General features: G+C 36.5%; 1 protein-coding gene across 2 annotated transcripts in view; it reads right to left on the reverse strand.

Annotated features, from left to right (window-relative positions):
• lyve1b (lymphatic vessel endothelial hyaluronic receptor 1b) overlaps positions 1 to 2,160 on the reverse strand; it is a 10,731-nt gene extending 8,571 nt beyond the window's left edge. Inside the window, exons 1-3 of one of the 2 annotated variants that reach the window (XM_030137386.1) lie at positions 2,046 to 2,160; positions 1,497 to 1,659; positions 1,190 to 1,329 (exon numbers count right to left, since the gene is read on the reverse strand). In XM_030137386.1, the coding sequence (XP_029993246.1) occupies positions 1,190 to 1,329; positions 1,497 to 1,659; positions 2,046 to 2,130 (388 nt within the window). In that variant the 5' untranslated portion in view covers positions 2,131 to 2,160. Of the gene's footprint in view, positions 1 to 1,189; positions 1,330 to 1,496; positions 1,660 to 1,881; positions 1,907 to 2,045 lie in introns of those variants that run through there. The other variant, XM_030137387.1, reaches the window with a different exon arrangement.
• Between the last annotated feature and the right edge of the window lie 11,599 nt (positions 2,161 to 13,759).

Raw genomic sequence — 13,759 nt, forward strand, 5'->3', positions numbered from 1 at the left:
AGTGTTTGTGATGATGCATAAGCATCCACTGTGTTGGCTGATATGGAACTAAAACAACCAAACCCGTGAATATACAAGAGAACAGCTGTAGAATAGCTGTCCACTGGAGTGACCACTATGCATGAAAGGGCTAAAGTTGAAATGTATTTTGATTTTTTTTTTTTAAATGGTTTTATTAAGAAGATATTTAACCTCCTGAGACCCAGGAAAGTACAAGGATTGGCTTTTGTAAATTAAATAATTGCCTGTATAGTAAACATCATGATGCAACAGTTTTTTCAGATACATTTATTTTTATTTTTATGGAATGTCCTTTGTGGTGGACAGTTCTGAGTTTTTTTGTTTGTTTTTTTTCGTATAAAGCTGTGAAACTCTTTATAACTGGGTCTTATGAGGTTAACTTTATGAGATTAGAGCTGTCCACATTCTAAAACTAAGATGATCCTTTTTTCATTGTGTTGCTTCGGGTCTATAAAGACTGCCCCCATGTGGTCTGGAGAATATTGCCTTTATAACCCTTCGGAAAGTGATTAAACTAAGTGTCCACAAATGTGGATGTCATGCATGAAAGGGTTAAAATACCTTTATATTTACACTACATATTCACATGTGTATGTACAGCCCCCTTGTCCACTTTTTCTAGCTGTGGCATGAAGCGTTCTTTCAACCTAAGGGCCTCTATAGTTCACACATTAACCCTTAAAGACCCAGCACTTTGTTGCGGTGACTTCCAAATTATTTTTTTAATTTACATTTAACCTTTAGTGAAAGTGATTTACCACAACTTATTATAATTTACTCTGCATTTTGCATTTTCCAGGGAAAATCAGGTATTTCCCTGTAGATAATTTAATGATTTACTACTGTTAATTCAAATGTTATTATATCAGAACAGAGAAAACTGAAGGAAAAGTGACTTTTTCACTAAACTGTATCATTAACTGAATGTAAAGTTTAGTAGAAGATGACAGTGTTTAAATGTTCACTAAAGATCCGCTGAACGTCCAAATGGGTCATATGTGATGACCATGAAAAGATGGCAAACTGCATTTTACCTCAATTATTTTCATATATTGATGGGATTAGAAGCTACTACCTTTTAGATTAGTAGATGCTTCTGGCAACTGTTTAGGTCTTTGAGGGTTAAATTTTAAATACTGGGTCTTAGATTCATGGGATGGTCCAGTACTTGATGCATTGAAGCAGTAGACTCCAAACTTCTTCTGTGGTTCCGCGTTCCATGGTACCACCCCTGTTTTGTCGTTTCCACAGGTTTTAACAGCTGCCATTCGTGGGACGACAGCGATTTGTTCTGCTATCCATCCAAATCTGTGACCAGAGTTCATCAGGAGAAAACAGCTGAGAAAACATTCCCTCTTCAACATCAGATCTGAAGTTCATTTTCATTTTTGTGCTTTTACAAAGAAATTCAGTAGAACATTTTAAAAATGTAAATGTTTTAGAACTGCTGATGAATCCAGTGTTTTTTGTCTTACTTGCACGTCTCCAGGCCATGTGCTAGTGCTTGTTCTATCTGTGCTTTGGTTGCTATAGTGACATTTAGATATTGACAGGTCGCTATTGCCTCTGTAAAGTTGAAGCCGTATTGTCCTCCTTCAGTCACCATGAAGACGCCAGTGGATCTGGGACCCTCATGGACTAAAAAAAGCCAAAAAACAATATGAAATATACACAGTTTAAAAGTGTTATGTTTGTGCATAAAAAGATATAGGATTTATATTAAATGTATGTGTGTTTTTTTTTTTTTCAGTTAGACAGGCTAGATATTGTATTCTGATAAAAAACTGATATTTTACATATAAACTAGTGCTCAGACTAAAAATGCAGCATTTTCATAGATTTATGTGGATGCACATTAACCTTAAAGCTGGAATCCAGTCCAAAAGAGCACAGAATTTGCTGAAAACATTTAAGCAGATCATGCAAGAAAGGTTTAATAGAAAAATGAAAACTGCACATTTATGCATTACATTTGAAGTAATTATCTTTAAAGGAAATATTCCAGATGACAGACTCAGACTTACCTGTGAGTCGACTGCAGTCCAGTCCAAGTGTTGATTCTGCAAAGACCATAAGAAGAAACTGAACGAACATCTGAAGTCTGGCCATATTTTACCTCAAGTACAACCGAGGTGGTTGTGGTGAAGAAGCACATGAAGGGAAAGAGGGGGAAAGCTTCAGAACAAATGTGACAGGGAGGAAAATAGGAAACAGGAAGTGGAGGGCAAATCTGCCTGATGGCCCGTCCAGAGATAACGCAGCGCTCACAGAAGGACCTTGACAGGAGCTCGGACCGTTTCATCTACAGCAGGTCACTTTAGTCATAAATCACACATTAAATATGTTCAGCAATAACACAGTTAGAATAAAAAGGCTATTAACCTCCTAAGACCCAGGAAATGTCAGCAAAGTCCAAGCTTTTTTTGTTTTTATGAAATAAGTGCCTATACTGGAAACATCATGATGCAACAGTTTTTTCAGATGCAGTTTTTAACATTTTTATGGAATGTCCTTTGTGGTGGACAGTTTCCTTTTTTTTTGTATAAAGTTGTGAAACTCTTGCCCACAAATGTGGACAGAAAACCCATAGCTGGGTCTGAGGAGGTTAAACAACAGAAACATTCATATGAGAATCACCTTCTTACCTTAATACAGAATTACACTCTAGATCCACACTGTGTTAACTAAAAGAAAAGTGCAGTAAAAGTAACAAAGTCCAGACTCTGAAATGCACTGAATTATTTTAAGTCTGAAGTCAGCTACTGAAGGACATGTGTTGTGGAAAAAATACTCAGCTTATTCATCCTCAGTATAAGAAATGATCATGTTGACCACAGGTGTCAAACTCCAGTCCTCCAGGGCCGGTATCCTGCATGTTTTAGATATTTCCCTCTTCCTTCCACACCTGGTTCAATTAGTGATCAGCTCATCATCATGCGCTGCAGAAGCCTGATAACGATGTAATGGCTTCCAGGTGTGATGGAAGAGAGAAACATCTAAAACATGCAGGATACTGGCCCCCGAGGATCTGAGTTTGACACCCCTGATGTAGATGATCAGTGTCTTTTCAGTGTAATTTAACTGAAGCTTCAACAAGGTACAATCGTACAGAGGCAACGCTGTCTGCATGAGTGTACAAGAAATGACAGATGGTCTTTGTCTCTTATATGAAAACTAATAAAAAGAAATCATGTTCTCTCTGTGTCACAATGATAACCCATGTATGCCAGAATGGAATGTCTGGAAGAGATAACTTCTGTGAGAAAGCATAACCGAACACAGATGTCCCTATGTCTTAGACCAAACACAGAATGCAAAACAATCATTTGTCTAACAGGAATAAAACCCAGTCTCATATAATACAGAGTTCAACCAATCTTAGATGTAATATAGAATATATGTAAACTTGCCATTACACACATAAGCATCTGTTTGTGTGCAGAGTAATCATATTAATGTAATGTAACAATACCCTGCGGCCAGTGTGGCCATGGGTAAAAACTAGTGAACCTACCATCAAATCAAACTAAAAACAACAAATGAAAATAATGATTAACCCCTGTGAATCCCTCTAATTTACTACCCTCTGGGGACTATCAGGTCAAAAATGCACAAGCACAAAAACATTGTTTTTCAGCATTGATCGCTTAACAACAGATGCATAACGGTATCTATCAGTACAGTTAGTTCCTTGCTGATCTAGAAGATGCTCCAGAACTGAGAGCACCTTTTCCTTTTTAATTTCTTTTTCTGTCATATTTGATGGTTGTCCTGACCTTAGTTCTAAACACCGTAACTTCAAGATTTGTTTCCACACACTTGTTTGTTTCTATTTTTTGAGATCAGATTTGTTCATACTCAGTCTGACAACAGAACAAAGGATGTTTTTAGGTTTTTAAGGACCATTTGTGCCAGCTGATTTAACTTTTTTGGGTATTTCAAGGGGCAAGGACCTCAGCTGAAAAACCAAGCCAGTGAAGGAATATGTAAAAGTTATAATTATAGTACCACTGACAGCCACTAGATGCTGCCCTAAAAAGAGTATTTAAAATTCCTAACAGACAGCTGGTCTGTAGTTTAGGTTAACAGGTTACACTAATAAGTCTCCAAAATGTGCTTAATGAATCAGCAAACAAGCTTTTACCATTAACTCACTCTAACCCCTCGGGATTCTGTAGCTCCGCCCCTGTTGTCCTTATATAGTCACCTCTGGCACTAAAGAGCCAACATGTCGACTGCCAAATCACAAACTAATGCATTCAAAACAACACTTCAGAAACCAAAGGGTGATGTCACAGTTCATCTGTCTACTGTATACAGTCCATGATTTAATATCCAATATTGAGGATATAAACTACAGTCTTTGATCATTTCATTCTTATCTTCAATGATACTCAGATAGCAATCATTTTGCGTATACAATATGTAGTGAAAGTTGCCAAAACCACTTATTTCTAAGTGAAATGAGATGAAAGCATAGGCACTGAACCACATAATCAGAGAATATAGATGTTTTCATCATGATTATTTTGTTATATCTCACATGTCATTATTGTTTTGTTTTGTTTGTCTGGTGTGCAATTCACCAATGGATTCAATAAGAGATCATCTTTTTTATGTGTTCAAAGGTTAAAATCATGAGGAAGACACACAAGGACACAAAATGATAATATAAAAATGAACCATTCCCATCTAAGGCAATAACACTGAAAGGTAACAAGTCTGCTGAGAATGTAAGGTGTTAGAAAGTAACAGTGTTGGGGAGACTTAAACTACATGTAGATGAACTAACTACATTTTGCTGTAAGTTGCTGATAGATAAACTACATTCATATTTTGTGCTGCGTCAAGTGGTTCAGCTCTTATTGGGGAATTTTTTTATAGTTTAACTACTCAATTGGCAAACTACAATGAATGAATGAATATTTTATTTTAGTGTCATACATTTACATGTCCAGCCCATATAGGCTAATAAGACACTACTGACATTCAAAACAGGAGGATGACCAACATATAAAGCATATACTCATCCCAACAACAATTACATCAAACAAGATCATTTTAGTTCGGGATGCAGAGTTCTTTGTCTAAGTTTCCATGCCGTCCCCAAAAATCTTGCCAAACTACATACTTCATTTTTAAATAGCCAACTCAACATGTCCTCATCAGGCATCCAAAAGATATTGGGCTTTTTACGTTGAATTTTCTCAAACATAACAGTTCTGACATCATGATATAAAGGACAATAAAATAGAAAATGCCATTCATCCTCAACAACCTTTAAATCACACAAAACACATAAACTGTCCTCTTCTGGGACGCCTTATAGCGCCCCACCTCCACCTGCTACAATTCTGGGCAACAACATAAAATTACTATACTTTCCGGGCTATAAGCCACACCTGGCTATAAGCCACAGGTGTCCATGTTGTAACTTGAGATATTTACACAGAAAGATGATAAAGATTATTTAAACGATTATTTAAATATTTATTTCCATACCTGAACTGCTTTTTTTCCAAACAGTGCCTGTAACACGGCAGTAAAACGGCAGTAACACGGCTGGTTAAAAAACCCAGAAAAGTCATTGATCATTATCTTCATCTTCTTTCTGCTCATTGAAACCACTGCAGAAGATCTTCAGTGTTGGAGTTGAACAGCCACAGAAAGGCTCCGTCACACTCCTTCTCAGTCTCTTTTCCGTTGTTGCTCTCATTGTCACTTCTGTGCTGCAGCTCTATTTCCTTCTTTACAGACACATCGATTGCTTTTAACTTAAAAGCTGCATTATATGCATTTGTTCGTGTGATTTCCACGATGATCTCTACTCAAGCCGCACTGTTGTATAAGCCGCAGGGTTCAAAGTGTGAGAAAAAAGTAGCGGCTTATAGTCCAGAAAGTATGGTAAGGGGTTTTTTTAGATTGATTTTTGTAATATTAATTGTATTTCACCACTGAACGCAGACAATCCCTTTTTCTTTCATCCTGAATTGCTTTGAAGGCATGATTGTGTCATGACATCACAGCCAACGCTGCTTCTGATTGGCTTGCCCTAGCACCACTCCAATGCTTCACAGATGTGCGATCATCACTAATGTCGTGTGGTTGTCACCACCAAGGACAGCCCTCCCGCCAGTGCCACCCCCGATAGCAACGTGCCGCTACAACCATGGCCATATTTTGTTTCATGTACACCACATGTATATTGTCAATTTAGTGCTGAAAATAAAAAGTAGTCGCTAAAACTACTTTTTCTACTTTTTCTGTTTTACAAACTACATTTCTCCAGGTGTAGAAATGTAGTTTGTAACTACTGCCATGCTGAACTACTTGTAGTTTTACAAGTTACACTTGCAAAGTAGCTTCCCCAACACTGGAAAGTAAATATGTTTGTGTAAAATACAAATTTGTGGGGAAATCTTAAAAATCTACCCAAGTGTAATAATGTATCTAACGGATAGAGTTTCAGGTTGTCAAGTTGCTATGGCAACACAGCAGTTTATTAACCTGATTATTATATTTTCAATGTTTTGGGTTAATTTTATTTTGCACTTCATTATTGAAATATCTGATTTGTTGTAATTTAAGTTGTTTGTTAAATCAAATAAGTATTTGTAATCAGTAAGTTCGTCCTGGTCAAAGTTCACGTACAGTCATGTGGCCTCAACACGGAAGCGAAGGACAACGTGGGAGGAAAGGGCAGATCTGGTGGGTCTGAACAGAGAACACTACACCCCTGTCCCATTTTTCTGTTGGTTATCCAGGCAAACACAGTAACAGTGACTTTTAATTTATGTTTACAGTGTTGTGTATGAATGACATTTAAGTGAAACCTTGTTTAATTTTCTGTTTGTATTTAGTTTTCACTGTGTTTTCATGGTGTACCACTATGTTCTGTGAAGAAAAAACTTGCTGTGGACATCAGTACGAAGCGTAGACACATTTAATAACCAGCAGTTATAATGTAGTACTTGTCACTCCCACCTCTGGAAACAGAACCCACACCCTGGTTAAGACTGTCTTTCATTTTACGAAGCCAAATGTCCAGCTCCAGATGATTCCCACTACCAACAGTTGGCCCGTCTAAAGCCTCTAACGTCATGACAACAGTTTCCAGAGGCTTCCAGGCCCTTTAAGCACAGTGAACTTTGTGTGTGGACGGTGTGCTGCTGTGCTTTCTGCTTTGTTAGCATCTATCTCTTCCACAGGCGTTTTCTGCAGGAGGCCAATCTGACAGGGAACTTCCTCCTCATTGTTCCTCATTGTTTTTTTTCTCCTATTCTGTACAATCATCATCTCCTGTGTTCATATCAGGTTATTTTTAGTCCCATTTCATTTCAGATCCAAATTTTTTTCACTCAGATTTGCATTATTTAAGTATGAGCACCAACATTTTATCAATACAGAAATTTTTAAAAATCTTTGCTTTTATACCAGAATATTTTCTGTATTTTCTGCAGTTTTATCCTTCTACACTACTACATCTCAGAGGTAAATACCGTACTTTTACTCCACTACATTTATCTGACAGTTTGAGTTTCTTTTCAGGTTACAGTTGTTCTTCTTTCATGTTTGTGGATATTTGTGATAAACTGAAGGAAAACATTTCCCAATGTTCCTTCTTAAAGTGGATCTATACACTATAGATGTTCCATACTGTCAACAACAGAGGGAAGGCTGCTACCAGAACACATTTAGGACCAAAAACCACCAACAAATCAACCCCATGTTTCACTCACTGAATAAAGTATAAATCCACACTTATGTCCTTATGGTATCATCAAGTTTTCTGTTTCAAACTAAACCTCGTAGACGCTTATTTCGACATTAGGTCAAAATAACACTGTACTGTATAACTGTCCCGTCCAGTGTCAGCTGATAGTTTACATTATAGCTCTGTTCGCTTAGCTCTGTTTTTAGACTGAAAACAGCCACAGTAAAACCACAAATCACTTCTATTTTCTGTACGGTTTGTTCAGTATCAGTTCATCAATAGAGGGCGTTAGGCCGCTGCCCCACCTGTCTCACATGGAGAAGACGATGACAGGAATCACGTAAAATAATTTTACAAAAACATTCATATTTAAATAAACAAGCTATACATGATACAACCCATGAGTACCATGTATAATCTGCATTGAAGTGTAGTTTAAAAATGTTTTCGGTTGTTTAGTGAGCAGCAGTCAAGTCACATGTTTCCTGTTTGGAGTACTCCATAGACTCTCGTTCTAAATGGCACATGTAGACCCCCTCCAATACAAGAGATAGGAGAGCCTCAGAGCCCAAAAAATTGCACCCACGCATCAGAAACGGAATCAATGAAAAGGTTGGTAAAGAATATTACTGATCTTTGGCTAAGTGGCTACATAACTTAGTGGTTAATACAACTGGCTTTAATGCAGGAGGTGTGGGATTGCTCCTTGGCACAAGTGGTACCATTGATATATTTTAGCCCTTAAGTTGATTTTCTATTTTTTTTTTAATGGCATTCAACACACCTGTAAGTTCTTTCTTAATGGTTCTCATCCTATCTGGTCACTTTCTGACACTTTGGTCAAAGGCCCCGTGGTGTTAGTTTTCCTCACCATGGGAGACCAGCACCATGACTCACTACTCCCTCTAGTGGTCACATAAATCCATCATTGGTGTAAATAAATTCAGTTCATGTCTTGACTGTCCAGTACATTGGCGTCTTTTGTAAAACTTCAGAGCTCTTTATTCCAACCTTTTTTAGGTCATTAAAAAAAAATATTTGAAAGTAGAAATATGACATTTTCATGTCATGAGATATCTATTGTTTTGGTTTTGATTTGGTGCTATATAAATAAAATTTGATTTGATTTACATTTTGGGTTCCAACCCTAAATTTGGAAACACAAGTAAATAATCTGGATACTTTTTCCACCACTGCATACAGATGGTTCTACAAAGTCTAAGTAATATATTTACATACTGATGGGAGTTTTAGAAGTTGAATAGTTAAAATGAAAACATATTAAACAAGTGGTTCCAGGCACAACAAGCCCCGCCCCTCGCACATATTGTAGCTTATTTTTGCATCGATCCAGCTGATGTCATCATGTCTCTGTGTGTGCTGATGTCAGCATAGACATGGACAGCATAGACAAATTTTGGCCATTGTAAGTAAATGGGGAATTTTTTTTTTAAATTCATGAAAAAATTTAACTTTGACCTACTTTTCTCAAAATGTAATCACATCTATTCTGGGTCACTGGTAATCTATAAACTCGATCTGGTATGAATTAAACCAATAGTTTTGCTGCTAAAGTGTTAACAAACAAAGAAACAAACAAACCGAACCAAAAACAACACCCCTTGCCTGCCCTTTGGGGGGTGGGGTAAAGAGCTCAGCACAAATTATTCACTTTCTGTACAGGCTAAAGGTTTATTTTAAGGCTTTAACTGAGCCATAAATCACTTAAAAGCTCCTGTGACCTGTGAAGCTTCAGGAAACCTGAACATGGGAGTGCTCCTCCTCTTTTCGGAGCAATGTATTTATCATCTGACAGGGAGGTAGTTGTAACGTGCAAAGGTGACAGGTTTCGACATGTCCCACTTTCCTGACTCAGTGAATATCATGTGAATAATGTAGCGTCCTGTTGGCTTCATGGATATCCGGGGCTGGACTGTAAGGGATACAGTGCTGTGACACAGATAGGCGCCTGAGGTGAAGCTAATTGGTCACACTTCCCTGGTCAGGAGGAGCACAGGGACCCCTCCCCTGGGAGAGGAAAGCATCATTAGGAGTAAAAACAGCAATGCTGTGCTTCCTGCAGCGTCGTCCTCTGGGATAAAAAGTACAACTATAATTGAACCAGTTTCTCTGAGGTCACTGATCCAAAGCCAGTTACAGACACTTTGATTTTTCTGTTTGAGCTCAGTGCATCTGAATGCTTCATTTTCTCTTAATCCATTTTAATATCTATTTTTAATCTTCCCGTATGCAGAAATGTAGAGCAACAGGCACATCACAAATAAAAGGAATAACCTGATGACTCTCTCATCAGGTCTTGTCCAGGAGGATTTCTTCTGTTTCTTTGTCATCATTATTAACATTTCACAGCATGAAGTACAAGGTAGCTTTAGTTTTTATTGTCTTTCAGGACCCAAATCTGGATGCTGAGGTGTTTGTATTGGCAAAAAAATAAGTGAATAAATACACTTCTTTTTGTAATTGAAATATATGATGAGGATTTAGATGGGTTTACACAGAGGCTGGGCATAAAATATATAACAAGGACAAAAAAAAAAAAAATTAAGCAAACAATGAAAAAGCACTTGGAGAGCGCAGACCTCTGTCAAGGCAGATCAGTGCCCCCCCCCCCCCCCCCCCAATTACCACTACAATTTAATCATTTATTGCTTGTGCCAGTATCAACATTTCCTGATATTTTCATCCAGATCCATCCATTAATTTTTGAGTTATCTTGCACACAGACAGACAGACAGACAAACCAACACTGGCAAAAACATAACCTCCTTGGCAGAGGTAAAAAAAAAGACTAAAAATTATGTAACAGGACATAAACTGTGTAGAAGACTAAATGACCAAACAAATGTAAAAGATGCAAGAAAACAAAAATGACAAGACAAAGAATATATAAGAGTTTCAAGATGAAAATGATGTAACACAGAGACTTGCAGACAGTGTTTCACAGTGTTGGTCAGTTGTGTTTGTGCATTTTAATTGTTTTGTGTGTCTGTCAGCTTGTGAAGTTGTGTTACTGACTCTAAATTGCTGCTCATAAATTTGGGCCCTGACTAGACGTAGAAGTCTTGAACTGAAGACGTTTGACTCATTAAACTACTAACAAATGTCACAACAGTCCTTAAATGCGTACCATTTAATATCCAATCTGTGTGTCTGTGTGATATTTATAGGGCACAAACAATACCCACACAAATAAATGGAAAGAAACAATAATTATATTGAAACAAATGAACATTTTGCCATCACTGATGTAAAGCCAACAGTTTTAACAGTTCATGAACAAAACTGTGTCATTTACATTATGATTAGCATTCGACAAATTCAAATTTTCTCTCCAAATAGCATCCTCCAATAAAAATAGTAAAATCTCAACTGTTTTCTTTATTATAGATGTACTGTATACTTTAGAAAATGCATGAAAAAAGCTTTGTAGTAACAGAAATCAAAGTTGGAAATAATCATAAATATGCTATAGCAGATTAGCCACCTTGTAGTTAAGGGGGCTGTATAACATTTATACTTTTAAATTTTTTTTTTTTTTTTAATTTCCTAAAATTATTATCGAAGGGTTTAGACAAAAGAATAAAGAGCTCTGAGGTTCTGCCAAAGATGCCAGTGTACTGGATTGTAGAGATATGAGCTGAATATATTTACACTGGTGGGCTGGTGGATATATGTGACCACAAGAGGGAGTAGTGAGTCACTCTGCCGGTCTTCCATTGTGCAGAAAACTAACACCACAGGGTCTTTGACTAAAGTGTAAGAAAGTGACCAAATGGGTTGAGAAGTGCTGTTTTCAACTTTTAGAGTCAAAGAAAAGAAGTGATAAAAATAGAAGCATCTGCATTGTTTCAATTGTAGATGACTGTAAAAGAAAAGGATGGAGTTTGATGCTGAAATGACAGCGTTTCTCCTACATGGGTGTTTGATTCTGAGGCTTATGAAGGTATAGTTATTATTATGCATTGTTATCATCTTTTCTAAGCGGCCATTTGTTGATCCACAGTTCAGACTAAACTGTAAAAGTTCTGACCTTGTTTGGACGATTCCAAACAGATCTTTAGGGCAGCCTTTTGACAACATCAACCATGTTGTGTGGTTTTACTGGGTTAGGGTTAGGGTTTTCTACCTAAAAACAGAGCTAATCTAACAGAGCTATGATGTTAATTATTAGTTGATGCAGCTCCTGGAGATTGTAAGACAGTGTTATTTTAACGCAGTAAAGACCTGAACAATCACTGGTGGCCAAAATCATCTACCAATATATAATGTTTAATAATTTCTGATCCACTAATCCTATCAATCCATGTAAATAATTGGTGTAAAATGCAGTTTGTCGTCTTTTCATGGTCATCAGATATGACCCATTTGGATGTTCAGAAGCTCAGTTACTGTGGAAACACCGTCATCTTCTACAACACTGATTCGCCAGTAAAACCCATGGAGTTTGATCAATGACAGTGGATGGAGACAATTGTTTTATGTTCAATTATAATATATGAATATAATATAGTTGCTGAAAAAGTTACTTTTTCTTCATTTTTCTCTGTTTCTGATATTATGACAATTAACTTTAATCTGAGCTTTTATGAACATCTACATGATCAGTAAATTAAATATGAGAAAACACATCATTTTTATTGAAGAAATGCAAAATACAGAGGATAATATTTAAGAAATGTTGATAAATAAATAAAGGTTAAATACAGAGAAAAAAATCATTTGGGAACTCCCACAATGGTAGCACTGGGTCTTTATTGGTTAATTAAGTGACTGTCAAAATAAGATGAGTTTTAGACTGAAGCAGAAAACTTGATGACACCATAATACAGATGTGTATGAAATTATATACTGTTTAATGAAAACCATAGTTTCTGTGACTGTCTTTCACAAACATCGGTATGAACTTGTATAAAAATCAGTGTAGAGTTTTTGTAAAAATAACTTTTCCAGGAGGAGGATGCCAAAAGTAAACAAAACAAACATTAGTGCACTATCAGCTCTCCAAACTTTCACAAATAGGCCTAACACATCAGCAAAAACTGAACTTGGTGCTTCACGCTGTGCCCACATCTGTTACCTGGCTTAAAAAGATTTGCTGACAAGACCATAACAGAGAAACAGATTTATCTTTTCCTATTGTCTCCATTTTAATCGCGAGCTCCCTCCCTGCCTCATCTGTTTACCTGAAGACTCCAGTGGAGCCGGTCACTAGACAGTCCAGAACCATCCTGAGACTGAGGAGTTCACTGCAAACCCTCATTTACATGCAGACTGTTGTATTTAAAGGCATCCTGGTGTAAAATTTTGTAAGTTTTGAAAGAGCTTGATAGTAAAACTAAAGTAAAACTGTGTAAATATCATTAGCAAACTGGGTAAAATTTGTAAATTACTAAGTAAAATGCGCCCTGTCAGTGTTTTACTATCATATATGGTGTTTTTGGATTGATTTACTAAAGCACATGTTTAAAACTGAGCTAAATTTTAAACCCTTGACATTTAACAGCAGTAAATACAACCTAAATAGTGCTATTTTAGGCTGAAATGTGGGAATGAGTAAAACTGAAATAGATTTTTGGTTTTAAATTGGGAAAAAATAGAATCAAATCATCTGTGGAGCTATTGGGCCAAACGTTTTGTACTTGCAAAAAGAAAATTTGAAACGGAAAATTAAAGTTTTGATCTTATATCTTGAAAAATACAACAATGTATTAAAATTTAAAAATAAATATATGAAAAGTTTTTTCAGGTTAAATACAATTTTGATTCCCTGCAGTAATTCTCTTGAATAAATTATTTATTTTCATTTTTCACTTTGATATATATTTTGATATTTGAGGTTTTATTTATTTATTTTTTTCAGTTGCATGTTTTATGTTTTCAGATTCAACTCTTTTTTTTTAGTTTCAAATCTTATTTTTTCACCTTCAGATCTTTTTTTCGCTTTCAAATCTTTTTTCAGTTTCAGTTTCAGGCCTCAACTGACAGGGGCGTAGAATCATAAGT

The sequence above is a fragment of the Sphaeramia orbicularis genome, chromosome 6 (assembly GCF_902148855.1).
Source record: "Sphaeramia orbicularis chromosome 6, fSphaOr1.1, whole genome shotgun sequence".
Classification (NCBI taxonomy): Eukaryota; Metazoa; Chordata; class Actinopteri; order Kurtiformes; family Apogonidae; genus Sphaeramia; species Sphaeramia orbicularis.